The sequence below is a fragment of the Trichomycterus rosablanca genome, chromosome 4 (assembly GCF_030014385.1).
Source record: "Trichomycterus rosablanca isolate fTriRos1 chromosome 4, fTriRos1.hap1, whole genome shotgun sequence".
Taxonomy (NCBI): Eukaryota; Metazoa; Chordata; class Actinopteri; order Siluriformes; family Trichomycteridae; genus Trichomycterus; species Trichomycterus rosablanca.
The window spans coordinates 42,407,364-42,434,986 of record NC_085991.1 but is presented as its reverse complement, the minus strand read 5'-3'; the positions used below and the strand labels follow the sequence as shown (position 1 = coordinate 42,434,986).

Below are 27,623 nucleotides of genomic sequence, written 5' to 3'. Positions count from 1 at the left end.
TGTCTTATCCACTCACACCAGCACAACACACACTAACACACCACCATATCAGTGTCACTGCAGTGCTGAGAATGATCCACCACCTAAATAATGCCTGCTCTGTAGTGGTCCTGGGGGGTCCTGATCATTGAAGAACAGCATGAAAGGGGGCTAACAAAGTATGTAGAGAAACAGATGGACTACCGTCAGTAATTGTAGAACTAAAAAGTGCTTCTATATGGTAAGTGGAGCTGATAAAATGAACAGTGAGTGTAGAAACAAGGAGGTGGTTTTAATGTTATGGCTGCTCAGTGTATAACCTCTAGCTTGGAGAGTTTAACGTTGCTGTACTGCAGGTTTCTTGATTGAACTTCAGTAGTTTTTTCTGTGTAAGGACCTGTAGTGAAGATATTTACTGTCTAGTAGAGTGTTAATACTGGTTTTTAATACTAGTCATTTTCACTTTTAATTCCTTTGAATTTCAGTTTCATTATATATTAGAGATTGTGGCTCTTGAAGCATGTTACTATAATTTTGAAAAATTTAAATGGCTCAGTTATTTGTATGTTTAATTACATTACATATTAGTAGTTAGTGATGATAGAGCAACACACAGCCAATTGGAAATAATTTGGTTTTAAGATCATTATATAACAGTTTTAAATCAAACCATAATTGTATTTAAACATGTGGATCTCATTTTATTAATCCCACCAGTTACTAATTAATGTGTATTTGTAAGTAATCTACCTATTTAATGTCAAATCATATTACAAGCACACGTCAGGAAACCCACTCTGCATAATTCATGCAGTCTTTCAGTAGCCTCTCTGTATGTAATGAAACTGTTGATTCATTACACATTTTAATAGTGTAACAGTAAAACCAACACTGTTTATATAAATATTAGTAGATATTTCCTTATTTCAAGTGCTTGAGTGGTGCAGTGTCTTAAATCATAGTCAGTATAGTAACAACAGTTTGTATAGAGTATAAATATGTACTGTAGACTTTCTAGTGCATGCTAATAACTTTATAGAACTTTGTTAGAATGAAGCATGATTTGGGCTGTCCGTGTTAATCAGGTTACTCAGAACCTGGTCTGATTTATTGTATTAGTGTCCATGTAAACCTACTTATTAAATACTGAGTCATACAAATGACCTTTAAATTGTTTTGCTGAAGCATCAAACTGATATACTGAAGGAATGTATTCCAAGAAGAACTTCACTCAGTCCCTAGGATCATTCTGCAATCAGGCAATTTATTAATTTTTATTGATCTTATTTCATAGAAGTATTTTATTGTACTGTCAAATAAAAAAATCCTGCAAACATTTAAAGTAGAACAACACAGTGGTACAGTGGGTAGCACTGTCATCTCACAGCAAGAAGGACCTGGCTTGAAAACCCTAGCTGGGCACCCAGGGTCCTGTGTAGAGTTTGCATGTTCTCCCTGTGTCTGTGTGTCAGTTTCCAAAGCCATTCAGTCAGGCCAATTAGAGCTAGTAAAAATTGCCCTATGTGTAAGTGTGTGTGTCTGCGCTGAGAAAGACTGGCGTTCTGTCTGGAGTGTTTCCTGTCTTTCGACCAATGAATTTGACCGACTGTGACCCTGACTAGGATGAAACAGTGGTAAAACAGATAATGAATGAATAGTAAATACTTCAAATATCTGCAAAAGAATTTAGAAGGATACATTTTATTAGTAGTAAAAAACATCAGGAAATAGGTTGTATATTAAAACAAAATTATATAATAATTATATTATATAAATAATATTATTATTTACATAAATAAAAAAACAAAGAATCAATAAACATACATATTAAAGCTATAAGGCAAGAGCACTTTGAGGAACTGTGACCGAGGTTGACAAGTCAGCTACTCAGTCCTCCAATGTGCAGACACGCAAACATAGATTCTTTTCTCGAGAGACCTGGCTATCAAATGATGAAAAGGAGTGGCCGATCTCTCATCCTATTAGGATTTTTTATATTAGGATTAACTTTAAGATTAAGAGAGCTTTTTGTAAAGACTGTACAGGAGAACAAAGCAAAGACTCAGCACTGTGCTGATTAAAGATTGGGATGTTTTAGTGCACGGTAGCCCCTGAGATGTTGAATTGAATGCCTTTATTTGTTATATATACATATACAGATGTACAGTACAACTAAATTATTTCTTCGCGTATCCCAGCTTATTTGGAAGCTGGGGTCAGAGCGCAGGGTCAGCCATTGTACGGTGCCCCTGGAGCAAAGAGGGTTAAGGGCCTTGCTCAACGGCCCAACAGTGGCTGCATGGCAGAGCTGGGATTCGAACTCTTAACCTTTTAGTTGATAGCCCAAAGTCCTACCAACTAGGCTACCACTGTACCACTGTAGTCTATTAACAATTACTATGCTCAGTCTGCGCTTACTACTTATGGTAAAAGCAGTGAAAAGGGACAATTTATCTGTACTTGTCCTTATCTGGACTGTCTCCTGCAAATCTCAACTCCCCTCCTACCTTAGTATACCTCAGATTTGGGTTAGGTTGGGTTGGGTTGGGTATTTTTTTTCCTGGAAAGTCGTACACCCTAGGACAAAGAGAAAAGTTATCCACATGTATCCCCACCGACTCCTAATAGTTTTCGAAAGATCTTAAAAACAGGGCGAAGATTAAGAAACAACTAAAGAAATCAAGAGCAGCTTAGAGGTTTGGGGGTTTAAAGTATTTAGGAGAATTCTTTGTCATGTCTCTGATTGAGCTTGTGGTCTGAGTGGTGGAGACAGAGGCAAAAGACGAAGCCTCCACTCATGCAGCCGAACTAGCAGTCACACTTCCCTCTGCCACCTCATGGAAATTTAATGGCAGGGAATTTGTTTTCGGTAATCTTTGCCTCCCTCCACTTCATACTTGTGGATCTCAGTCCCACAGACTTTCAGACTGGTGGTATTTCCTAACGTAAACAGGGACATTTTGCTGTTAGTTAGTTTTGTCAATGGCAAAACAAGTTGATTTTTAATAGGTACATTAAAATAAAGTCATTATCTTATTATTTTAATATTTTTTTTTGGCATGATTGAATCTAATCATATAGAAATTGCTTAAGACCACAGCAAGAGCTTTATCCACAAATGGAGAAGATGCACATCTAAAGAAGTGCAGTCAATGTATGTGGTTCCACAACAGAAGAAAGGCAAAAATGGCATCCATGGGAGAGTTGCAGAGTGTAAACTGTTGTTGACCAAAAAGAAAGCGATGGGTCTCGTTACATACATCTAGCACTGGCCGCTCAGGTGGCGCAGCGGTAAAACACGCTAGCACACCAGAGCTGGGATTTCAAATACATCATATCGACTCTCAGCTCTGCCATCCGGCTGGGCTGGGCGGCTATATGAACAAGGTTTGGCTGTTGTTCATACAGGGTAGGGAGCCGGATAGGAACCTCATAACTGATGCAACTACGACCTCTGCTGGCCGATTGATGGCATCTGCACTGAGTAGAGGAATAATGCGATCAGGGTGTGGCTCTCCGTGCACAAGGCTGATTTGCATATGAACTCGGCTCGTGCAGGTGAAAAAAAAGGCAGTCGGCTACTGCTCATGTGTCGGAGGGGATGTGTGTCAGTTTGCTCTCTTCAATCGTGGGCGGGGGTCAGCACCAGTAGAGAGGAAGCATGACGCAATTGGGTAAAAATTGGATGCGCAAAAAATCGGGATAAAATGCATTAAAAAAAATACAGTGCTGGGAAAAACTCAATTTCTTCTATTTTTGCATATTTGTCACAAATATATGTTTCAAATAATTACATTACTGTACTTCTAATGATAGACAACCCAGATAACCAGTTACAAAATCAACCAGTTAACCAGATTCCATTGACAGTTGGGTTCAATTTCACAAGCCACACCCAGGAATGATTGAATCTAAACATCTAGAAATTGCTAAAGCCCTGGGACTCCAACAAACCACAGCGAAAGCTTTATCCACAAATGGAGAAAAGTTGGAGTTTGCAAACGATCAGGCGTCACTTGCCTTAGTTAGGGTCAATTTACATGGTTTCACTGGGCAAAAATGGCATACGTAGGAGAGTTGCAAAGAGCAAACCGTTGTTAACCAAAAAGGAAGCGATGGGTCTCGTTACATAAATCTAACACCGCTATATGCCATAAGAACATGATACCAACAGTCAAACATGGTGGTGGAGGTGTGATGAACACTGATCCTTTCACAGTTCTAGAACAATGGTGTAAATAGTTTTTGTTTTTTTAGAGAAACTTCTAGTTCTAGTTTGGTGTAATCGGTTTCATGGAGTTTGAAGGTTGACTCATCAGACCACAGCAAGCATTTCCTCTAGGTTTGTACATGGCCAGATGAGGAGACTGCAATGTACAAACCTAGAGGAAATGTCTGCTGTGGTCTGATGAGTCAATCTTTAAATTTGTTTATAAAATATAATGAATGTTGTTCTGGCCATTAAGGAAAAGGACCAAGGCAAAATTCAAAAGCCAACGTCTGTCATGGTATGGGGGTGTGTAAGCGCCAGTGGCATGGGTAGCTGTGTTAAGGCACTATTAATGCAGAGGAGTATTTATGCATTTTGGGTGAACATAAGCTGCCATGAAGATGTCTTTTATTTATCTAAACATCCATGCTTGTTTCAGCAAGGCAATGCCAAGTCATAATCTTTGTTGGACGAGAGTGCAGGCACTAGACTGGCTTGCCTGCAGTCCTGACCTGTCTCCATTTAAAAACATGTCAAGCATAATAAAGGACAATATACAACAACAGAGATACCAGACTGTTGGGCAGCTGAAGTGTTCCATTAAGCAAGCAAGCAATTTTAACAATTGGTGTCCTCAGTTGCTAAACAGTTAGAGAATGTTGTTAAAAGGAAAGCTGTAGTAACAAAGTGATAAACAAGTTACAGCCATCAAATTTAGAATAAGCATGTAATAAAAACTACAGTTACACTTGATAAGATAAAACATGATTTAAATTTTTTGACGGTTGCAACTTTTTTGACATTGAAGTTGTACATTAATCAGCCATAACATTAAAACCACCTCCTTGTTTCAACACTCACTGTCCATTTTATCAGCTCCACTTACCATATAGAAGCACTTTGTAGTTCTCCATGCTTTGTTATCCCCCTTTCATGCTGTTCTTCAATGGTCAGGACTCTCCCAGTATCACTACAGAGCAGGTATTATTTAGGTGGTGGATCATTCTCAGCACTGCAGTGACACTGACATGGTGGTGGTGTGTTAGTGTGTGTTGTGCTGGTATGAGTGGATCAGACACAGCAATGCTGCTGGAATTTATAAACACCTCACTATCACTGCTGGACTGAGAATAGTCCACCAACCAAAAATATTCAGCCAACAGTGTCCTGTGAGCAGCGTCCTGTGACCACTGATGAAGGTCTAGAAGATGACCAACTCAAACAGCAGCAATAGATGAGCGATCGTCTCTGACTTTATATCTACAAGGTGGACCAACTAGGTAGGAGTGTCTAACAGAGTGGACAGTGAGTGGACACGGTATTTAAAAACTCCAGCAGCACTGCTGTGTCTGATCCACTCATACCAGCACAACACACACTAACACACCACCACCATGTCATTGTCACTGCAGTTCTGAGAATGATCCACCACCTAAATAATACCTGCTCTGTAGTGGTCCTGTGGGGGTCCTGACCATTGAACAACAGGGTGAAAGCAGGCTAAAAAAGTATGTAGAGAAATAGATGGACTACAGTCAGTAATTGTACGTAGAACTACAAAGTGCTTCTATATGGTAAGTGGAGCTGATAAAATGGACAGTGAGTGTAAAAACAAGGAGGTGGTTTTAATGTTATGGCTGATTGGTGTATTATAGAAGAAATATGCATTGGTCCAGTGGGTTTAACAGAAATTGTGTATTTAAGTTAAGAGAGGTGTTTAGCTTCTTTTCTTTATATGTTTCAGTCTCATTTCACACAAAAAAGGAAGAGATGTTTATGAGGATGTACCATGGTCACTTTGAAGCTCCTCTAGCAGACTCAATAGGCACAAAGTTCAATCAAAGCTAGTAATTACATTTTATGTGCTTTATTCTTTTGGTTTTCTTTGTTCTTTTCCCCCTTTCTCCCTCTCCTGAATGTTTATTTTTGTAAGGAAAGTTTTTGCTAACACAGGCAGTTTCTGGTACATCTGGTAGTTTCGGTTAAGTCAGCTTGGCATCGTTCGGTATAAACTCAGTGCTCCTACACACTTTTAAACTCAATGAAGCCCACACACACTCAACTTCCTCTAAATTAATAAAAGGCACATCTTTTGTTTACTTTCTATTGACGTCTTCATGGTATATGTGGCTCTTTGTGGATTTTTGAACATTTATTTTAAGAGTTGCATAAGGTTGTGGTGTTGATGTAATTAGATGAGTGTTAAAAAGGCTGGAGGTGGAGAAAGACAGGTTATAAGCTTATTATATTTGAGGTCTATAATTATATGAAGTCATCTTTGGTCTTTTCTCTCTTTGTGTGTCTGACACCTTTGGTCTCTCTCTCTCTCTTTTAGGTGTGGTTACAACAGTATGGCTACCTTCCTCCTGGGGATGTCCGGGCGCAGGCGATCCGGTCCCCCAAATCCATAGCCTCTGCTGTCTCCGCCATGCAAAAGTTCTATGGTCTTACAGTCACAGGAACCCTGGACCCGGAAACGCTCAAGTGAGTCGAAACTGAGCCTATGGTATTGTAGGACAGGATAATGCTGGGTAAAGATAGATAATTGGCTGGCACCCAGGTGGCGCAGCGGGATATTCCGCTGGCACACCAGCACAGAGTTTCTGAACTCCTCGGTTGGAAACTCAGTGTTGCCTCAGATCGGCTGGGCGCCATCTAGCGGGCATAATTGGCAGTGCCTGCAGCAGATACTAATTGGCCACCGTATCTGCAGGGTGGGGTTTGGACTATGTGTGGGTGGGTGGGTCTTCATACGCTGTGTAAGCACCCTGATTGGTGGAAGAGACGCCTGTGCAGAATGTGGGCTGTGCACGTGTCGGAAGAGGCGTGTACAGCGACGTGCTCTCCTCAGATGCAATCTGGTACAGTGTATCACAAAAGTGAGTACACCCCTCACATTTCTGCAGATATTTAAGTATATCTTTTCATGGGACAACACTGACAAAATGACACTTTGACACAATAAAAAGTAGTCTGTGTGCAGCTTATATAACAGTGCAAATTTATTCTTCCCTCAAAATAACTCAATATACAGCCATTAATGTCTAAACCACCGGCAACAAAAGTGAGTACACCCCTAAGAGACTACACCCCTAAATGTCCAAATTGAGCACTGCTTGTCATTTTCCCTCCAAAATGTCATGTGACTTGTTAGTGTTACTAGGTCCCAGGTGTGCATAGGGAGCAGGTGTGTTCAATTTAGTAGTACAGCTCTCACACTCTCTCATACTGGTCACTGAAAGTTCCAACATGGCACCTCATGGCAAAGAACTCTCTGTGGATCTTAAAAGATGAATTGTTGCGCTACATGAAGATGGCCAAGGCTACAAGAAGATTGCCAACACCCTGAAACTGAGCTGCAGCACAGTGGCCAAGATCATCCAGCGTTTTAAAAGAGCAGGGTCCACTCAGAACAGACCTCGCGTTGGTCGTCCAAAGAAGCTGAGTGCTCGTGCTCAGCGTCACATCCAACTGCTGTCTTTGAAAGATAGGCGCAGGAGTGCTGTCAGCATTGCTGCAGAGATTGAAAAGGTGGGGGGTCAGCCTGTCAGTGCTCAGACCATACGCCGCACACTACATCAAATTGGTCTGCATGGCTGTCACCCCAGAAGGAAGCTTCTTCTGAAGTCTCTACACAAGAAAGCCCTCAAACAGTTTGCTGAAGACATGTCTACAAAGGACATGGATTACTGGAACCATGTCCTATGGTCTGATGAGACCAAGATTAATTTGTTTGGTTCAGATGGTCTCAAGCATGTGTGGCGGCAATCAGGTGAGGAGTACAAAGATAAGTGTGTCATGCCTACAGTCAAGCATGGTGGTGGGAATGCCATGGTCTGGGGCTGCATGAGTGCAGCAGGTGTTGGGGAGTTACATTTCATTGAGGGACACATGAACTCCAATATGTACTGTGAAATACTGAGGCAGAGCATGATCCCCTCCCTCCGGAAACTGGGTCGCAGGGCAGTGTTCCAGCATGATAATGACCCCAAACACACCTCTAAGACGACCACTGCTTTATTGAAGAGGCTGAGGGTAAAGGTAATGGACTGGCCAAGCATGTCTCCAGACCTAAACCCAATAGAACATCTTTGGGGCATCCTCAAGCGGAAGGTGGAGGAGCGCAAAGTCTCGAATATCCGCCAGCTCCGTGATGTCGTCATGGACGAGTGGAAAAGCATTCCAGTGGCAACCTGTGAAGCTCTGGTAAACTCCATGCCCAGGAGAGTTAAGGCAGTTCTGGGAAATAATGGTGGCCACACAAAATATTGACACTTCAGGAACTTTCACTAAGGGGTGTACTCACTTTTGTTGCCGGTGGTTTAGACATTAATGGCTGTATATTGAGTTATTTTGAGGGAAGAATAAATTTACACTGTTATATAAGCTGCACACAGACTACTTTTCATTGTGTCAAAGTGTCATTTTGTCAGTGTTGTCCCATGAAAAGATATACTTAAATATCTGCAGAAATGTGAGGGGTGTACTCACTTTTGTGATACACTGTATCTCTCAGCAGCGCAAGACAAAATTGAGTGCGCTAAATCGGGAGGAAAATACCGAATAAATGCCAAATAATTGGCTAATCAACATTCATTCATTGTCTGTTTTAACACTGCTTTATCCTGGTCTGGGTCGCAGTGGGTGTAATTCATTGGGAGAAAGGCCTGAACAGGTTGCTGGGCAAACGCACACACACACACATATGTTTTACATGTACATTTTTGCCATTTAGCAGACGCTTTTATCCAAAGCGACTTACAGTTGTGACAGTATACAGTCTAAGCAATTGAGGGTTAAGGGCCTTGCTCCAGGGCCCAACAGTGGCAACCTGGCAGTGATGGGTCTTGAACCTGCAACCTTTTGATTCCTAGTCCAGTACCTTAACCACTAGGCTACTACTGCCTATACATTAACGCTTAGGGCAATTTTTAGAAGCTCCAGTTGGCTGTCAGACAGCGTGTCTTTAGATCATCTGAAGGAAAATCAAGCAGACACAAAGACAACACGCAAACTTCACATAGATAGGACCATGGCCACCCGTCCAGAGAATTGAACCCAGGCCCTTCTTTCTGTAAGGTGACAGCACAACCTACTGTGCCATAGTTATATGCAACTGTTAAATCAACATATAGGTTATAAGTTACGGAAGCCATGACCAACACAAAGGCCCTGTTCCAAACCATCCACAGTAGAAACAAGCACTGGTAAACAAGGGTGTGAGGGTGGAAAATATTATTATTAAATATTAAACACAGAGGGGCTAGGAGTTATGTCTTATGCAAGAGGGGTCACTGCTTTCATTTTGTGCTTACACATAAGCCATGGACTTGTGTGCTCATGTTTCTTCTGAATGTATTGTTTGAATATGTGTTGTCAGACAAAATGTTTAATGACAGTACAGTGTATTATTGCATCCCTAATACATTTATGGTTACCTTCCAGTGCAATGCAGCGGCCACGCTGTGGAGTTGCAGATAAGTTTGGCACAGAGCTGAAGAGCAACCTACGGAAAAGGCGCTACGTCATTCAGGGGCTAAGATGGGATCAAAGAGAGGTTACCTTCAGGTGGGACACTATCAGAAGCACAGAGAATATAAACAACATAAAAATAATTGGAATTAGAGTACTGACTAGACAGTGTTATCAAATAAATTAAACACATCGATTAGATGTTCACAATGAAGGATTTTAAAAGTATATGAACTTGTATTTAATGATTGGCAAAACCTCTTGTAGCTGCAGTAATGTTTCGTGTAGCTGCCAATTAGACAACGACAAGAAATTTCATACAGTTTGTGGTTTATGTTATGAAGAGATCTTCAGGTCATGCCACAGCATCTGGAATCTCTCTTTTGAACCCGTTTTTTAATTATGTTCTGTGCACTGTGTTTTTGTTCTGTTGCATTTTTTAACCTCTGTAAAGATTTGTAATGTAGTACTACCCCAACATCTTCCAGTAAAACTTCTTGATCCAATTTTAAATAAATTGTTTAAATAATGATTGCAAGCTGTCCATGTCCTGAAGCAGCAAAGCAGCCCAACCACAATGCATCACATATATACAAACCCAAACCTGTGGAAAACTTGTTAACCCAGAGGTTTACATATCTTTCTGATGCCTGGACTGTGAATTATTCCAGATAAATCCAGGTCATTGAAAAGGGGTTTGCAACCAATACATTACATTTACATTTACATTTTCTGCATTTAGCAGATGCTCTTATCCAGAGCGACTTACAGAAGTGCTTCCATAGTAAACATTTAATTTCTCAAGTTTTTTTTTTTTTTTGGAAATGGAAAAAATTTTTTAGTAAATAAGTACAAGTCAGTTTAAGTGCTTAGTAAAAAGGTGGGTTTTTAATCGTTTTTTAAAGACTCAGATGTTCGGACAGACATTAATCAAGTTAGTTAAGTGCAAATTGGCATTAATTAAAATACAATATTACAAAATAGAAATATGTATGTTTATACACCAGAGAAGATTAATAAAAAATTAATAAAATGTATTTCCTTACAAATTATATAATTAGCATAATAGTTTTTTTTTAAACTGACCATGTAAATTTATTTTGTGCAAAACCTCAGATGATCTAAGGCTTGTTTGAAGCACATGCTCAGACATTTATTTAATTAATATATTTGCATGTACATATTGCAATTTAGAATAGAATAGAATCTTTATTGTCACTATACACAGGTACAATGAAAGGTACAATGAAGGTACAACATGTACATACACCGATCAGCCATAACATTAAAACCACCTCCTTGCATCTACACTCACTGTCCATTTTATCAGCTCTACTTACCATATAGAAGCACTTTGTAGTTCTAATATTACTGACTGTAGTCCATCTGTTTCTCTACATGCTTTGTTAGCCCCCTTTCTATTATTCTTAGTCCAGCAGTAACAGTGAGGTGTTTAAAAACTCCATCAGCTTTGCTGTGTCTCATTCATTCATACCAGCACAACACACACTAACACACCACCACCATGTCAGTACACTGCTCAGAATGACCCTGTAGTGGTCCTGGGAGAGTCCTGACCATTGAAGAACAGCATGAAAGGGGGCTAACAAAGCATGCAGAGAAACAGATGGACTACAGTCAGTAATTGTAGAATTACAAAGTGCTTCTATATGGTAAGTGGAGCTGATAAAATGGACAGTGAGTGTAGAAACAAGGAGGTGGTTTTAATGTTATGGCTGAACAGTGTATACTGATGTTCTGGCTTGCCTTTGTTTTTCAGTATCCAGAACTACACTCCGAAAATAGGTGAGCGTGCCACTCAAGAGGCCATCCGGAAAGCCTTCAAAGTCTGGGAGTCAGTCACACCACTGAAGTTTCGAGAAATTCCGTACAGCCAGATCAGAGACAAGCCCCGGATGTTTGCTGACATCATGTTATATTTTGCTGAGGGTTATCATGGTGACAGCACACCGTTCGATGGTGAGGGAGGTTTTCTGGCCCATGCTTACTTTCCTGGTCAAGGAATTGGTGGTGACACACACTTCGACGCTGCAGAGCCTTGGACGGCTGGCAACGTTGATCAAGGAGGTAAAACCTGAAAGATAAAAAGAGGTTAATGATGATGATTAGTTAGGCACCTTTTATTTTCATGTTCTCACTTATTTCCTGTTTTCAGGTAATGATGTGTTTCTGGTTGCCGTGCATGAGCTGGGTCACGCCCTGGGTTTGGAGCACTCAGGGGATCCTTCAGCCATTATGGCCCCATTTTACCAGTGGATGGACACTGAGAACTTTGTGCTTCCTGATGATGACAGACGTGGAATACAGGAAATTTACGGTTAGTGTGATTTTATTAAGGTCCTGGAATGTTATACTCATAGTAGAGTCATGCGCTACTAGAGTACTGATGTGTGGGGTCATAGAGTGGTCAGTAAAACTTTTAAAATAAACTCTTAAAAATAAAACTCACATTATAGGTCTATGAAACAGCACAGACATGAAACAGCATGAACAAGTGCAGAGGTTTGTTTTCATTATTTTCAAAAATCAGCAGACCATAACCATGGGTGTCCAAACTTTGGCAAAAGACTGTTTAGTCTGGTCAGTGTAGGGCTTCCAAGACACACAACAATGAAGTATCAAGTTTAATCTCAGACTATGCTCTGGCCATCTATAGCTGGGAATCTAAGGAAGCACAATAAGACCAGTAAGACAGGTTGCAATGGTAGCCGAGTAGTTAAAGTACTGGCCTAGTAATTAGATGGTTGTTTGTTTAAGCCCAACATCTTCTAGCAAAGCTGTTAACTAGGGCTGCAACTATCGATTATTTTTGTAATCGAGTATTCTATTGATTATTCCAGCGATTAATCGAGTAATCGGATAAGAAATACTTTTGTTTATATATATATATATATATAGGTATTTACATCTGGATCTGATACACAGTTCAGAAGATAGCACCTTTTGTCTAAACCCACCCATTTTTCTTGTGAGCATAGACAATCAGCGCTATTTATTGTTTAAATAATCAGTGTAACAGGACACACCTGGGCAACAAAACACACCTGACAGTCACCTGTTCCAATACTTTTGCTCACAAGAAAAATGGGTGGGTTCAGACAAAAGGTGCTATCTTCTGAACTGTGTATCAGATCCAGATGTAAATACCTGGAAATAAAAGAATGAATAACATGAAATGTTGATCTTTTGTCTCATATTCATCTTTTAATGTCAAACCCAAATGTTTTCAGTCTACAGCAAAAATAAAGGGATTGGCCTCACTGTTCCAATACTTTTGGAGGGGACTGTATATATATATATATACACACACACACACACACACACACACACACATACAGTATATATATATATATATATATATATATATATATATATATATAATAAACAATAATACATAAACATTGCCTCTAATTTGTGCAACTGATCTCAAACTTTCAGTCGTTTTCTCTGTTCCTCTCTGCTCATCCCGCTATACTCTCTCTCTCTCTCTCTCTCTCTCTCTCTCCCCCCATTTTACAGTCCGTGCTTTCAAATCTCGGCTCCGTTTCAAATCGCTACTACATACTGAACAGTACGAGTGTGTACAAACAGGTGAAAAGTACCCGGATTAAGTCCTGTTAGGTACTGTTTAATTGAGAGATTTTGGACGCAGCCCTGGGGCTTCCTCGCGTCACCTGAACACAGCGTAAACTTGTGTCCCGTGCGGAACACCGTGAGCTAGGTATCGGTGTATGGAATAAACGATTCCTCGATGCGAAAAATTTGAATCGATCATTTTTAGTAATCGAATTACTCGAGTTACTCGAGGAATCGTTTCAGCCCTACTGTTAACCCTTAATTGCTTGGATTGTATTTGAACACAATTGTATACTGTAATTGGATAAGAGTGTCCCGTATATAAGATTTTTTTGTGGATGGGAGTGACCACATTTTTGTTAACTGATTAAAGCAGCTCTGGCCAGTCAAGGTGGTCTCTTACGCTTCAAGTGCAATGATCTAACATGTGATGTTTCATGAGCTGCGTTTTGTAAAGACGCTGTGACTGGATTCACATTTATATATTTATAAGAACGTTCTCTCTCAATGTGGTCATCCTTATAACTTTTTAACAAAGAAATTATCTGTTCACTGTCCTGAAACATTAAAAAAATATTTACTATTCCGCTATCACACCAGCACAGAGATTCTGAACTCCTTGGTTTGAAACTCGGTGTTGCCACCGGTCGACTGGGCGCCATCTAGCGGGCATAATTGGCAGTGCCTGCAGCAGAAACTAATTGGCCACCATATCTGCAGGGTGGGGGCCGGACTATGTGTTGGGTCTTCATACGCTGTGTAAGGACCCTGATTGGCGGAAGAGACGCCTGTGCAGAATGCATGGGCGAGAAGAGGAGGGCTGTGCACGCGTCGGAAGAGGCGGGCGTGTACAGCGACGCGCTCTACTCGGATGCAATCTGGTATCTCAGCAGCGGAAGACAAGATTGAGTGCGATAAATTGGGAGGACAATGGGGAAAAATTTACATGTAACTATTTACAGATGTTTTTAAAATATAAAATATATTCACTGACTTTTTTACTGGTTTGTAGGTGCTAGATCAGGAGAAGTGCCCAAGCCCCCTGCTCCACGTCCCACAAGCAAACCTGATCGACCATCATTTGGGCCCGATATCTGTGAAGGCCACTTTGATGCCATTGCCATGCTGCGGGGAGAGATGTTTGTCTTTAAGGTAACTAGAGATTCTGTTATTTTCTAAATTCTAGCTGTCACATTACACAACTACTAATTAACTCATTTTCCAACAATGACATCAGTCTGGGGTAATTGTGAATGTTTAGCTGAATAAAATACAGATTGTAATTACAATTGCTGTGGGATTCTGATTGCGTCATAGTGCAGGGGGTGAAAAAACACTCGCCCAGACAGATAGGCCAAACAAGTTTTGTTTTTGTCACAAGGCGGCTGTCCATATGACCATCATCAGTATTTCTTTTTAATTTCTGTCATTCAAGAAGATGAACAAATACCCGGCTCCATATTGTTTTTATATTTGTTAAACAAATATATTGTATATGTTTTGGTATACACCGATCAGCCATTACATCCACATAACAATCACCTCCTTGTTTCTACACTCACTGTCCATTTTATCAGCTTCATTTACCATATGGAAGCACTTTGTAGTTCTACAATTACTGACTGTAGTCCATCTGTTTCTCTTCATGCTTTGTTATCCCCCTTTAATGCTGTTCTTCAATGGTCAGGACTCTCCCAGAACCACCACAGAGTAGGTTTTATTTGGGTGGTGGATCATTCTCAGCACTGCGGTGACACTAACATGGTGGTGTGCTGGTATGAGTGTATAAGACACAGACAGTCCACCAAATTAAAATATATCCAGCCAACAGCGCCCGTGACCAACTCAAACAGCACCAAAAGATTAGCGATGGTCTCTGACTTTACATCTACAAGGTGGACCAACTAGGTAGGAGTGTCTAATAGAGTGGACACGGTATTTAAAAACTGTCTGATCCACTCATACCAGCACAACACATACTAACACACCACCACCATGTCATTGTCACTGCAGTACTGAGAATGATCCACCACCTAAATAATACCTACTCAGTAGTGGTCCTGTGGTGGACCTGACCATTGAAGAACAGGGTGAAAGCAGGCTAAAAAGGTATGTAGAGAAATAGATGGACTACAGTCAGTAATTGTAAAACTACAAAGTGCTTCTATATGGTAAGTGGAGCTGATAACATGGACAGTGAGTGTAGAAACAAGGAGGTGGTTTTAATGTTATGGCTGATCAGTGTATATTTTTTAGTTACTATATTGTAACGTGGCTCAGCTGCTAAGTTCAGCAGTAAGATGTGTTGGAGTCATGTTCTTCTGTGTTGCCATTTTTGGCCAACAGAAGGGGAACCGAGTTGCTGATGATTGATGTGTCATTTCCTTTTGATTGCCTCATTAGTGTAAATTTGCTTCAGGTGGGAGTTTTTCTGTTCATCACAGTTTCTCCCTCTCACACTTGTCAGCTCCTCTGTTGGCAAATCTGCTATTTTTCTAAAGCTGTGATACTTGTGATATGTTTTCTGCTAGTGTGCAATGCCAGCACACTTATCTCTTTTTGGGAACGTACTCCATGTTGCCTTATGACAGAATCACCCAGGAAGAGTGAATTTCCCCCAGAGGTGGCGCCTATAAGAATTTCTAGACCGCGGTTAGAGTTTAGATCTCGCAATGACTGCAGAACTGTCTTAAGTGCTTTTAAACCCTTGTGCTCCAAAGCACAGAGCACTATATAGTACATCTTGATTACCTATAGTGTGCCTACACTGATAAAGAGAGATCACTTCAAATTACACCATTTGGGCACCAGCCATAACATTAAAACCACCTCCTTGTTTCTACACTCACTGTCCATTTTATCAGCTCCACTTACTATGTAGAAGAACTTTGTAGTTCTACAATTACTGACTGTAGTCCATCTGTTTCTCTACATACCTTTTTAGCCTGCTTTCACCCTGTTCTTCAATGGTCAGGACCCCCACAGGACCACGACAGAGCAGGTATTATTTAGGTGGTGGATCATTCTCAGCACTGCAATGACATGGTGGTGGTGTGTTAGTGTATGTTGTGCTGGTATGAGTGGATCAGACACAGCAGCGCTGCTGGAATTTATAAATACCTTGTCCACTCTATTAGACACTCCTACCTAGTTGGTTCACCTTGTAGATGTAAAGTCAGAGACGATCGCTCATCTATTGCTGCGGTTTGAGTTGGTTATCGTCTAGACCTTCATCAGTGGTCACAGGGCGCTGTTGGCTAGATGTTTTTGGTTGGTAGACTCTTCTCAGTCCAGCAGTGACAGTGAGGTGTTTAGAAACCTCATCAGCGCTGCTGTGTCTTATCCACTTATACCAGCACAACACACACTAACACACCACCATCATGTCAGTGTCACTGCAGTGCTGAGAAGGATCCACCACCCAAATAATACCTACTCTGTGGTGGTCCTGTGGGGGTCCTGACCATTGAAGAACAGGGTGAAAGCAGGTTAAAAAGATATGTAGAGAAACAGATGGACTACAGTCAGTAATTGTAGAACTACAAAATGCTTCTATATGGTAAGTGGAGCTGATAAAATGGACAGTGAGTGTAGAAACAAGGAGGTGGTTTTAATGTTATGGCTGATCGGTGTATTTAGACTACAGGGCATCTGTATGCACAACAAAGGCTAAAATCCCAACTCATTGCAATCACTGATTGAGGAAAATTTTTCTAAACTCTTTTGAATTATTCACTGACATTTTTTGGCAAACTGATGAGCTTCGACCCGCCCTTTGTTGTAAAGGTCTAGGCCCTTTTTGAAAGACTTTTAGACGTAAACATGGTTTCACAATCTGTTCCAAGATGTTTTTTTCTTTGTTAACGTCGTCCAGTCTTAAATTGCTTTTGTCCCAACTTTTTTAAACATGTTGTAGTCATCAGTATTAGATTAAGTATAAACAACGACAGTAATAAGATAAATGCTATGTAATTAGATACAAACTTGTCTTTGTATTGTTTTTGTTTAAATTCAGTTGTTTTTAATTTTAATTTTTTGCATACTGTTCAAACTTTTCTAGAATTAAGGAAAATGAGTCAAATTAAACACAATTTTTATAAGTTTTTTTTGTTGGTTAATTGGTTGATTATTCACCTCACGCACTGAATAACCACTGACTGGGCTAATATCTCAATGGGTTTATTTATTACATTTATTTTTTAAATCTGGTTACATCCTTACCGCAGCTTAAGATATTGCAATATGATGTTCACATGAGCACTTTTATAACCCAATAAATGCCAAAATCATATAATAAATAGATTGTTAGCCGCTCAGGTGGCGCAGCGGTAAAACACGCTAGCACACCAGAGCTGGGATTTCGAATACATCGTATCGAATCTCAGCTCTGCCATCCGGCTGGGCTGGGAGGCTGCATGAACAATGATTGGCTGTTGTTCACAGGGTAGGATGAGCCGGACCGGGTTTCTCATAACTGAGCTAATTACGACCTCTGCTGGCTGATTGATGGCGTCTGCAGAGTCAAGGAATAATGCTGTTTAGGGTGTGGCTCTCCGTGCACAGAGCTGATCGGCATATGAACTCGCCTCGTGCAGGTGAAAAAATGCAGTCGGTACTGCACATGTGTCGGAGGGGGTGTGTGAGTCTCGCTCTCCTCAATCGGGGCGGGGGTCAGCTCCAGTAGAGAGAATGCATTTTAAATAATAATAAATAAATAGATTATAAGTAACAAAGTAAACATTCTTAGTGACGTGTATAAACCAAGTTGGGTTTTTTTGTTTGTATGTTTTTTTTAATCATAACTCATCTCGTTATTTGCTCTCTTTACAGGAGAAGTGGTTCTGGCGGATGCGGGATGGTAAGCCTCTGCAGGGATACCCCATGCCCATTGGACACTTCTGGAAGGGCCTGCAACCCTCCATCAATGCTGCCTACGAGCGTGCTGATGGGAAATTTGTCTTCTTCAAAGGTACTGTAGTTATACATACACCGATCAGCCATAACATTAAAACCACCTCCTTGTTTCTACACTCACTGTCCATTTTATCAGCTCCACTTACCATATAGAAGCACTTTGTAGTTCTACAATTACTGACTGTAGTCCATCTGTTTCTCTGCATGCTTTGTTAGCCTCCTTTCATGTTGTTCTTCAATGGTCAGGACTCTCCCAGGACCCCTACAGAGTAGGTATTATTTGGGTGGTGGGTCATTCTCAGCACTGCAGTGACACGGTGGTGGTGTGTTAGTGTGTGTTGTGCTGGTATGAGTGGATCAGACACAGCAATGCTGATGGAGTTTTTAAACACCTCACTGTCCCTGCTGAACTGAGAATAGTCCACCAACCAAAAATATCCAGCCAACAGTGCCCCTTGGGCAGCGTCCTGTGATCACTGATGAAGGTCTAGAAGATGACCAACTCAAACAGCAGCAATAGATGAGCGATCGTCTCTGACTTTACATCTACAAGGTGGACCAACTAGGTAGGAGTGTCTAATAGAGTGGACAGTGAGTGGACACGGTATTTAAAAACTCCAGCAGCGCTGCTGTGTCTGATCCACTCATACCCGCACAACACACACTAACACACCACCATCATGTCAGTGTCACTGCAGTGCTGAGAATCATCCACCACCTAAATATTACCTGCTCTGTAGTGGTCCTAGGAGAGTCCTGACCATTGAAGAACAGGGTGAAAGCAGGCTAAAAAGGTATGTAGAGAAACAGATGGACTACAGTCAGTAATTGTAGAACTACAAAGTGCTTCTATATGGTATGTGGAGCTAATAAAATGGACAGTGAGTGTAGAAACAAGGAGGTGGTTTTAATGTTATGGCTGATCAGTGTACATACACAGTTTAGTAGGTTATTGTTAAGTTTATGATGGCATTGATGGGTCCACCTCTTTTGTTTTTTTCTCGCTCTGTAGGTGATAAGTACTGGGTATTTAATGAGGCCACTATGGAAGCTGGATATCCTAAAACATTTAGGGAGTTGGGCACAGGACTTCCTCGGGACAGAATAGATGCTGCCCTTCTCTACACAGCTACTGGAAATACTTACTTTTTCAGAGGAACCAAGTAAGTGGCATTACAAAAGTCTAAAAATAAGCAGGACTAAAAGGACTAAAAATAAGCTGCTTTTAATGTCTGGTCAGATGTTTTGTCATTTCTCAGTTATGTTTGTTTCTTCTCTTATTTTGTTCTTTTTTTTTTTATTCTGTTTTTAGTTTTTCCACTAGCTGATACATCTTCTATGCTTGTGATTTCAGATATTACCGCTTCAATGAAGACACACACTCTGTGGATTCAGAATACCCCAAACCCATCAGTGTCTGGCAGGGTGTGCCTGATAATGTCAAAGGAGCCATTATGGGTGAAGATAGAGGTAAATAAACGTTTGTGGGTGTGCGCAGAGAGGGTGGAAACACAGCAGGCCTAGAGGAACTCGCTTTGTGCTCTGTATTTTTTCATCACTCGTGTCTTGACCAGAAAGTAGGATTCATGGTTGCATCAGCAGTGAGGCGAATCCCCATTCATCCCTCACACCCTCAGTCTGTTGTGTCTGTTGAGTGCTGACCAGGCTGGTGACACCATTGAGAGTCAAACTCAAATCTTTGTTGTGGTGGGGCACCAGAGCCCTCCTACTGGACCAGTGCTTACTTAAAGTGATTACTAGCTTTTTTTGTGTTCTAGCTTGTAGTAGAACTGGTAAGCTTACCACACTTGCTAGGAAGCTAATAAGCAAATCGTTATTTCGATATTGTAACAAAATATGCCCTTATCCCTTAACCCTCAATTGCTTACCTTGCTTAGACAGTATACTGTCACATTACTGTAAGTCGCTTGGATAAAAGCAGGTGATAAATGCTGAAAATGTAAATATACATTGATCATCTCATATCTGATGGTTGTATTCTTTCTCTAGCCTACACCTACTTCTACAAAGCCAACAAATACTGGAAGTTCAACAATAAGCAGATGAAGGTGGATTCAGGCTACCCAAAATCGGTCCTGACTGACTGGATGGGATGTGAGCGTGACGAGCCAACAAAGACTGGAAAGACCGAAGAGGAAGTAATCATTATCGAGGTGGACGAGTCCAACAGCGGCATCGTTGGAGGGGTGGCGGTCATAGTGATCCCCCTTTTCCTATTGGCTTGTGTAATTATCACTCTGGGAGCACTGCTGTTTTTTAGACGCTATGGAACTCCACGACGCCTCCTCTACTGCCACCGCTCTCTACTGGACAAAGTTTAGAGATGGATGAATGAGAAGAGAACAGAAAGGGTTGGAGGAGTAATAAGAAGGTTAGAAAGAAAAGTGGGGAGGAGAAGGTGATGGGAAGCTTTTTGAATGGAGATAATAAGGACTTGAGATTGTTTACAGTAAACAAGGAGGAAGTGAAAGGTGGAAAGGAGGAAGATGTTTGAACAATGCATATTGTTTTGGTAGTTACTTGTGCATCACGCAAATATTAAAATAAACAACAAAGACAAGAGGAATACGGTGAAGAAGCAGGAGTCTGATAAAATGAACTCAGTCATTTTAATTACATTTGTTAAATAAAAATAAAGCACTTTTAATTTCAACATCTTCCTCTTTCTCTGCTGAAATATCTTTCTGCAATAAAATGACACAAGCCACAGGGCTGTACGATTAATGTTTGTCTTTCTGCTTTACTCCTGGTTTTAACTTTTAATACAAATTTGTGCAACAAAAATAAACTGGTTTTGTAAAACACACACCCCCTTTTTACCAGTGACATGATTTATGAGGACCAAATTTGTTTACTTTACACTGATCAGCCATTACATTAAAAGGTCTAAAAGATGACCAAATCAAACAGCAGCAATAGATAAGCGATCATCTCTGACTTTACATCTACAAGGTGGACCAACTAGGTAGGAGTGTCTAACAGAGTGGACAGTGAGTGGGCACGGTATTTAAAAACTCCTGCAGTGCTGCTGTGTCTGATTCACTCATACCAGCACAACACACACTAACACACCACCACCATCTCAGTGTCACTGCAGTGCTGAGAATCATCCACCACCTAAACAATACCTACTCTGTGGGGGTCCTGACCATTGAAGAACAGCATGAAAGGGGGCTAACAAAGCATGCAGAGAAACTGATGGACTACAGTCAGTAACTGTAGAACTACAAAGTGCTTCTATATGAAAGGTGGAGCTGATAAAATGGACAGTGAGTGTAAAAACAAGGAGGTGGTTTTAATGTTATGGTTGATCAGTGTATCTCATTTTAGATAGACCTGCATGTATTTGGATATAAAGAAATCCCCTTTACACAAAGTCTTTAAACCATACAGTATATCTTACTTGTGGAGACTGCAGGAGACTGAAGTAGAGTTAAAAATTCCAAAGACCAGAAAGGTGTTATGGCTCAACCCCGTGGGGGGGGCCAATATATATTTACGCCAACAAAGAACGGCTATCCAACACGTACATCTCCAGTTAGTAATTTTATAAAGTGTTTGTTACCATCTATTCTTAATGTTATAATATTTGATATTGTTATTATGAAAATGGTTATTGTTATTATTGTTCTCTATATGTAGTCCTTTTTTTATTTTAAAGTCATTTCAAATTCTGCAGGACAGAGGCAAAATGTGACTGATATTAAAATGACTCCCAATATATTGTAAAGATAAAACGTCAGGTTATTCCATGTAATCAAAAGAATTTAGATTTAAATATTTAAAATCTTATTAAAACTATTGTAACTGAAGATAAATTTTTATTTAGACAAAAATGATCACCAACCCTGTTGACAGGTCAAACTTGCTGCTTGCTGTATGTAACTTTTAAAGCAGCAATGTTTATGTGCATATATATACAGTGTATCACAAAAGTGAGTACACCCCTCACATTTCTGCAAATATTTCATTATATCTTTTCATGGGACAACACTATAGACATGAAACTTGGATATAACTTAGAGTAGTCAGTGTACAGCTTGTATAGCAGTGTAGATTTACTGTCTTCTGAAAATAACTCAACACACAGCCATTAATGTCTAAATAGCTGGCAACATAAGTGAGTACACCCCACAGTGAACATGTCCAAATTGTGCCCAAATGTGTCGTTGTCCCTCCCTGGTGTCATGTGTCAAGGTCCCAGGTGTAAATGGGGAGCAGGGCTGTTAAATTTGGTGTTTTGGGTACAATTCTCTCATACTGGCCACTGGATATTCAACATGGCACCTCATGGCAAAGAACTCTCTGAGGATGTGAGAAATAGAATTGTTGCTCTCCACAAAGATGGCCTGGGCTATAAGAAGATTGCTAACACCCTGAAACTGAGCTACAGCATGGTGGCCAAGGTCATACAGCGGTTTTCCAGGACAGGTTCCACTCGGAACAGGCTTCGCCAGGGTCGACCAAAGAAGTTGAGTCCACGTGTTCGGCGTCATATCCAGAGGTTGGCTTTAAAAAATAGACACATGAGTGCTGCCAGCATTGCTGCAGAGGTTGAAGACGTGGGAGGTCAGCCTGTCAGTGCTCAGACCATACGCCGCACACTGCATCAACTTGGTCTGCATGGTCGTCATCCCAGAAGGAAGCTGACGCACAAGAAAGCCCACAAACAGTTTGCTGAAGACAAGCAGTCCAAGAACATGGATTACTGGAATGCCCTGTGGTCTGACGAGACCAAGATAAACTTGTTTGGCTCAGATGGTGTCCAGCATGTGTGGCGGCGCCCTGGTGAGAAGTACCAAGACAACTGTATCTTGCCTACAGTCAAGCATGGTGGTGGTAGCATCATGGTCTTGGGCTGCATGAGTGTTGCTGGCACTGGGGAGCTGCGGTTCATTGAGGGAAACATGAATTCCAACATGTACTGTGACATTCTGAAACAGAGCATGATCCCCTCCCTTCGAAAACTGGGCCTCATGGCAGTTTTCCAACAGGATAACGACCCCAAACACAACCTCCAAGATGACAACTGCCTTGCTGAGGAAGCTGAAGGTAAAGGTGATGGACTAAACCCAATTGAGCACCTGTGGCGCATCCTCAAGTGGAAGGTGGAGGAGTTCAAGGTGTCTAACATCCACCAGCTCCGTGATGTCATCATGGAGGAGTGGAAGAGGATTCCAGTAGCAACCTGTGCAGCTCTGGTGAATTCCATGCCCAGGAGGGTTAAGGCAGTGCTGGATAATAATGGTGGTCACACAAAATATTGACACTTTGGGCACAATTTGGACATGTTCACTGTGGGGTGTACTCACTTATGTTGCCAGCTATTTAGACATTAATGGCTGTGTGTTGAGTTATTTTCAGAAGACAGTAAATCTACACTGCTATACAAGTTGTACACTGACTACTCTAAGTTATATCCAAGTTTCATGTCTATAGTGTTGTCCCATGAAAAGATATAATGAAATATTTGCAGAAATGTGAGGGGTGTACTCACTTTTGTGATACACTGTATACACACAGCATGGCTCTTTTGAATTGAGCATTTTTTACTGAATGGAATAAACCTGATTACAAAACTAAATGGTGCTATGTATTTTCTTGAATACACACACACACACACACACCCACATTGAAATTAATAGCAATGTAGCAGTGAATTCTAACAATGATAATAATAATAATGATATAATAATAATATTGTTAATGTAAGGGATTGTGATTCTTGCTTGTTTAATACTTTTTTGTATTATGAGAATCAATAGAGAAATAAAAGTATTTTGTGGAATGTTATTTTGTGGAATGTTTTTTTGTCTTTCCTGTTCTTTTTTTTTTTGATCTGCTTTTTACAAAAAAGGACTTTGGTGAAAACAGGATTTAAAAATAAAAAGACTTTATTATTATTATTAAGTATGAGATTCAGCATTGTTATAACTGAATTACCCATGTTTACAAAGGGTAGACGCTTAGATTTTAAGTTTGTGGTTGTGACATTCAATACTAAATATTAAATGTCATAACCTCAAACTTTTAAAGCTTTAAATAGTTACATCACTCGTTTACAATAAAATGTGGCCTCTTTAAAATGATTTTTACAGAAGTCACTTCAGAGCTTATCAATTTGACTAAAAGTATAAATTTTTCTAATAGACCAGACCTGGGCATTGTACGGCCCGCGGGCCACATCGGCCCTTTGGCTGTCCCCAACCAGCCCGCGCAATTAAAAATCAGACATAAACAAATGTATATCACACATTTAGTTATTTATTTTGATGGGACCGCTATTTCTTTAAATTTACGTAAGTTTCGATTTACGTGTGTGTGTGAGCGTATCCAGCATCGCCATTATGCATTGGCAAACAGGACAGAGTGCGATTGATAGAGACGGTACAGTTTTAACAAGACATGAAGTATTTATTTACTGAAGTCAGATGTAAAGCTGTTTAAGGATCACAGTTTAAATCAGGGGTGCACAACTTCTTTTTACCAAGGGCCGATTTCACATAAACACCTAAACCAGAGGGCCACAAATTTCATTTTTACAGACCTGTCCATGTGAATTTGTAATACAGTTCAGGCTGGGTGATATTGGAAAAAAAAAAAAAAAATCTCGATTATTTTCAAATGTATTATCGATTCACGATTTGAATTTTTTTTTTTTTTTTTGTATGATGCAATTGAAAAAATTTTATTTAAAAGACTGCAGAAGTGCAAAAATAGTAACAGCACCACCTATAATTATCCTTTCAAGGAACTCAAACTTTATAACAATAGCAATATAATAATAATTAACAATAATTTAACTTAATTAGCTATATTCTTTATATAAAAAACTCACAAACAACTCACTTTAAATAATGTGCAGCATAAGAAAAGTGCAAAACCACAAAAAGGAACTCAAGCCTGTTTACTGTTTCCACCATATAAATGAGTCTGTATCAGTATCTACACTGGGGGACATTGAGTAAGCAGTCAGCTCAGCTTTGATTTTGTCCTCTTGTGACTGGGGGGGTGGATGGAGGGGGCACGGTCTGCTTCTAACCATATGGACTACAACTCCCATGCGCCCCCGGACGCTCACGTGACTATCACATGTCCCCGGTCAGCCAATCCTGATCGCGCTCACCGTCTCCGGAGTTTTGATTCAGTTCAGCTGTGTTCAGCTGTGCAGCGTCTTTCTGACGCCAACTGATTAATGTGGTCGCAAGCACAGCAGACATGAGAGAACGCCATGGCCCGTTTAATAACAAAAAATACTTGTATGTCCATTCAGGGTTAAATTTTATATGCTCGAGATCCACTTTTCTTTGTACTTGGTTTGGACAAACACATGGTACAGCTGAAGTAACTTGTATTTACATTATTTACTTTTCAGTCGCAGTTTCATGGAATTACCCGGTGAATTTAAAGTGACAGCATCATTTATTTAAAAATGCATCAGCACTTCATTTGGCGGGCCAGATCGAGAGTTTTGCCGGGCCGTATGTTGTGCACCCCTGGTTTAAATCATTACGGTACTAAACACAGAAATACAAGAACTTGAACGATGCACAACGGTCACATCTGAAGCTTCGCTAACTAAACTGCAAAAGCACCAAGGACTTTTTATTATGTTTAACACATCCAGAACTGAAGCAATGAAGACCAGCTTTGTGATTCCCAAAAAGAATATCCAACAATAACAAAGGACTCTGCCTGCTTCTCATTTTTTGATTGTAACATCTACTCTTAATAGTAACAGATTATCAGAACTGTACAATTTACTGCTTTTTATAAAAAGATACAACTAGTATTGAGCAGAATTAAGTTCACCCTATTGGTCTGGCCCTCCACAACAATCCCAGTTTCTTATGTCGCCCCTTGGAAAATTTAATTGCCCACCCCTGTAATAGACACTCCTTTTCAGTATTTTTATTAAGGAAAGAAAGTTGTATATGCAGAGAAAAAAATGATTTTGAAACTTTATCCCATCAATTTACTACCAGATCTGGAAAAAGTAGAAGGGCCATCTACCTTCCCAATCTGGCAGTGGTGGAGCTTGAACCGGTGACCTTTCAATTACTAGTCCAATTCCTTAACCACTAGGCTACTACTACCCATCACCACCACCCTGTGTTGACACAAAGCAGGTTGAGTCCATGGATTACAGCTGTTTATGCCAAATTCTGACCCTACTCTGTGCATGTCACAGCAAAAATCAAGCTTAAACAAATGGGCTACTTTTTCCAGTCTTCTGTTGGTTTTGGTGAGCATGTGCCCCCCTATCCATGCAGTTGCCAACAACTGACAATTAACAACAACTTAGCAACCAAACATTAATGTCATTAATATGTGGTGTCTTAATCATTTTACTCGTTTATTTAACATATATTTGCTTATGATGATAAAATATTTGTCAAAATGCATTATGTGTGGAAACTTGAAGTGGTTTATAATTTAAATAGTGGATATATTTTGCTAAATCCCACTCACGTCTGCGTGACAAATGAAAGTCACTTTAGAGCTTATTATGTGCTTATTATGCTAAAGTTGCTGTGTATTTGTGTTGTTCTTTTTTACCATATTTCAACACAAAACAAATGAGTAGTCTGGTTTGTCAGGGATGGGAAGCGTTTCTCATAATCTTGCGAATAAAACTGCTCATGTGAGTATGTTTTTGGTTTTCAGACTGATGAAATAGATGTAGTTATGATGATCCGTTCTTAAAAACAAAACAGTGGGAATGTGCTGTAGGTTCCCCTGCCCCCAAGATTCTCTGAACTGCTCCTACAAACTGTTTTGCCATTTCCTGTCTGGCTTCTCTCCCTGCCTTCTCTCTCGCTCTCTCTCTCTCTCTCTCTCTCTCTCTGACTCTAGCTGCAAAACTGTTCTCATTTATGAGGCTTTTAACTAAAACCAGTCCTCCTCCAACCACAAATATCTTTCTATCTGTTTTTCCTCTCGTTCTCCTTCCTGCCTATGCTTAAAGATCCCTTTCTGTCACTCACACACACACACACACATCTGTTCATTTACTCTAGCCTCTTTCTTTTCACAGTACCTAGTATTAATCCCCAACCCTACTTTCACAAGACTGTCACAACTTATGATTTGTATCAATTTGACTAAAAGTATTGATTTTTCTAATAGATGCTCCTTTTCTGTATTTTTTATTAAAGAAAGAAAGTTGTATATGCAGAGAAAAAAAAACATTTTAAAACTTGATCCCATCAATTTACTACCAGATGCTGGAAAACATGCTGGGCAGTTGTAGCCTAGTGGTTAAAGTACTGGACTAGTAACCAAAAGGTTGCTGGTTAAAGCCCCACCACTGGCAGGTTGTCACTGTTGAGCAATTAACAATTAACCCTCAATTGCTTAGACAATATACTGTCACAATACTCTAAGTCGCTTTGGATAAAGGCATCTGCTAAATACCGTAAATGTAAAG

The 27,623-nt window shown here is 40.3% G+C and overlaps 1 protein-coding gene across 1 annotated transcript in view; it reads left to right on the top strand.

Moving 5' to 3' along the window:
* Window positions 1-21,869, top strand: part of mmp14a (matrix metallopeptidase 14a (membrane-inserted)) — a 39,067-nt gene extending 17,198 nt beyond the window's left edge. Inside the window, exons 2-10 of the mRNA XM_062993344.1 lie at window positions 6,525-6,673; window positions 9,635-9,757; window positions 11,442-11,749; window positions 11,838-11,999; window positions 14,271-14,410; window positions 18,089-18,227; window positions 19,185-19,335; window positions 19,527-19,642; window positions 20,183-21,869. Of these exons, the coding sequence (XP_062849414.1) occupies window positions 6,525-6,673; window positions 9,635-9,757; window positions 11,442-11,749; window positions 11,838-11,999; window positions 14,271-14,410; window positions 18,089-18,227; window positions 19,185-19,335; window positions 19,527-19,642; window positions 20,183-20,514 (1,620 nt within the window). The 3' untranslated portion in view covers window positions 20,515-21,869. The remainder of the gene's footprint in view (window positions 1-6,524; window positions 6,674-9,634; window positions 9,758-11,441; window positions 11,750-11,837; window positions 12,000-14,270; window positions 14,411-18,088; window positions 18,228-19,184; window positions 19,336-19,526; window positions 19,643-20,182) is intronic.
* The last annotated feature ends 5,754 nt before the right edge of the window (window positions 21,870-27,623 follow it).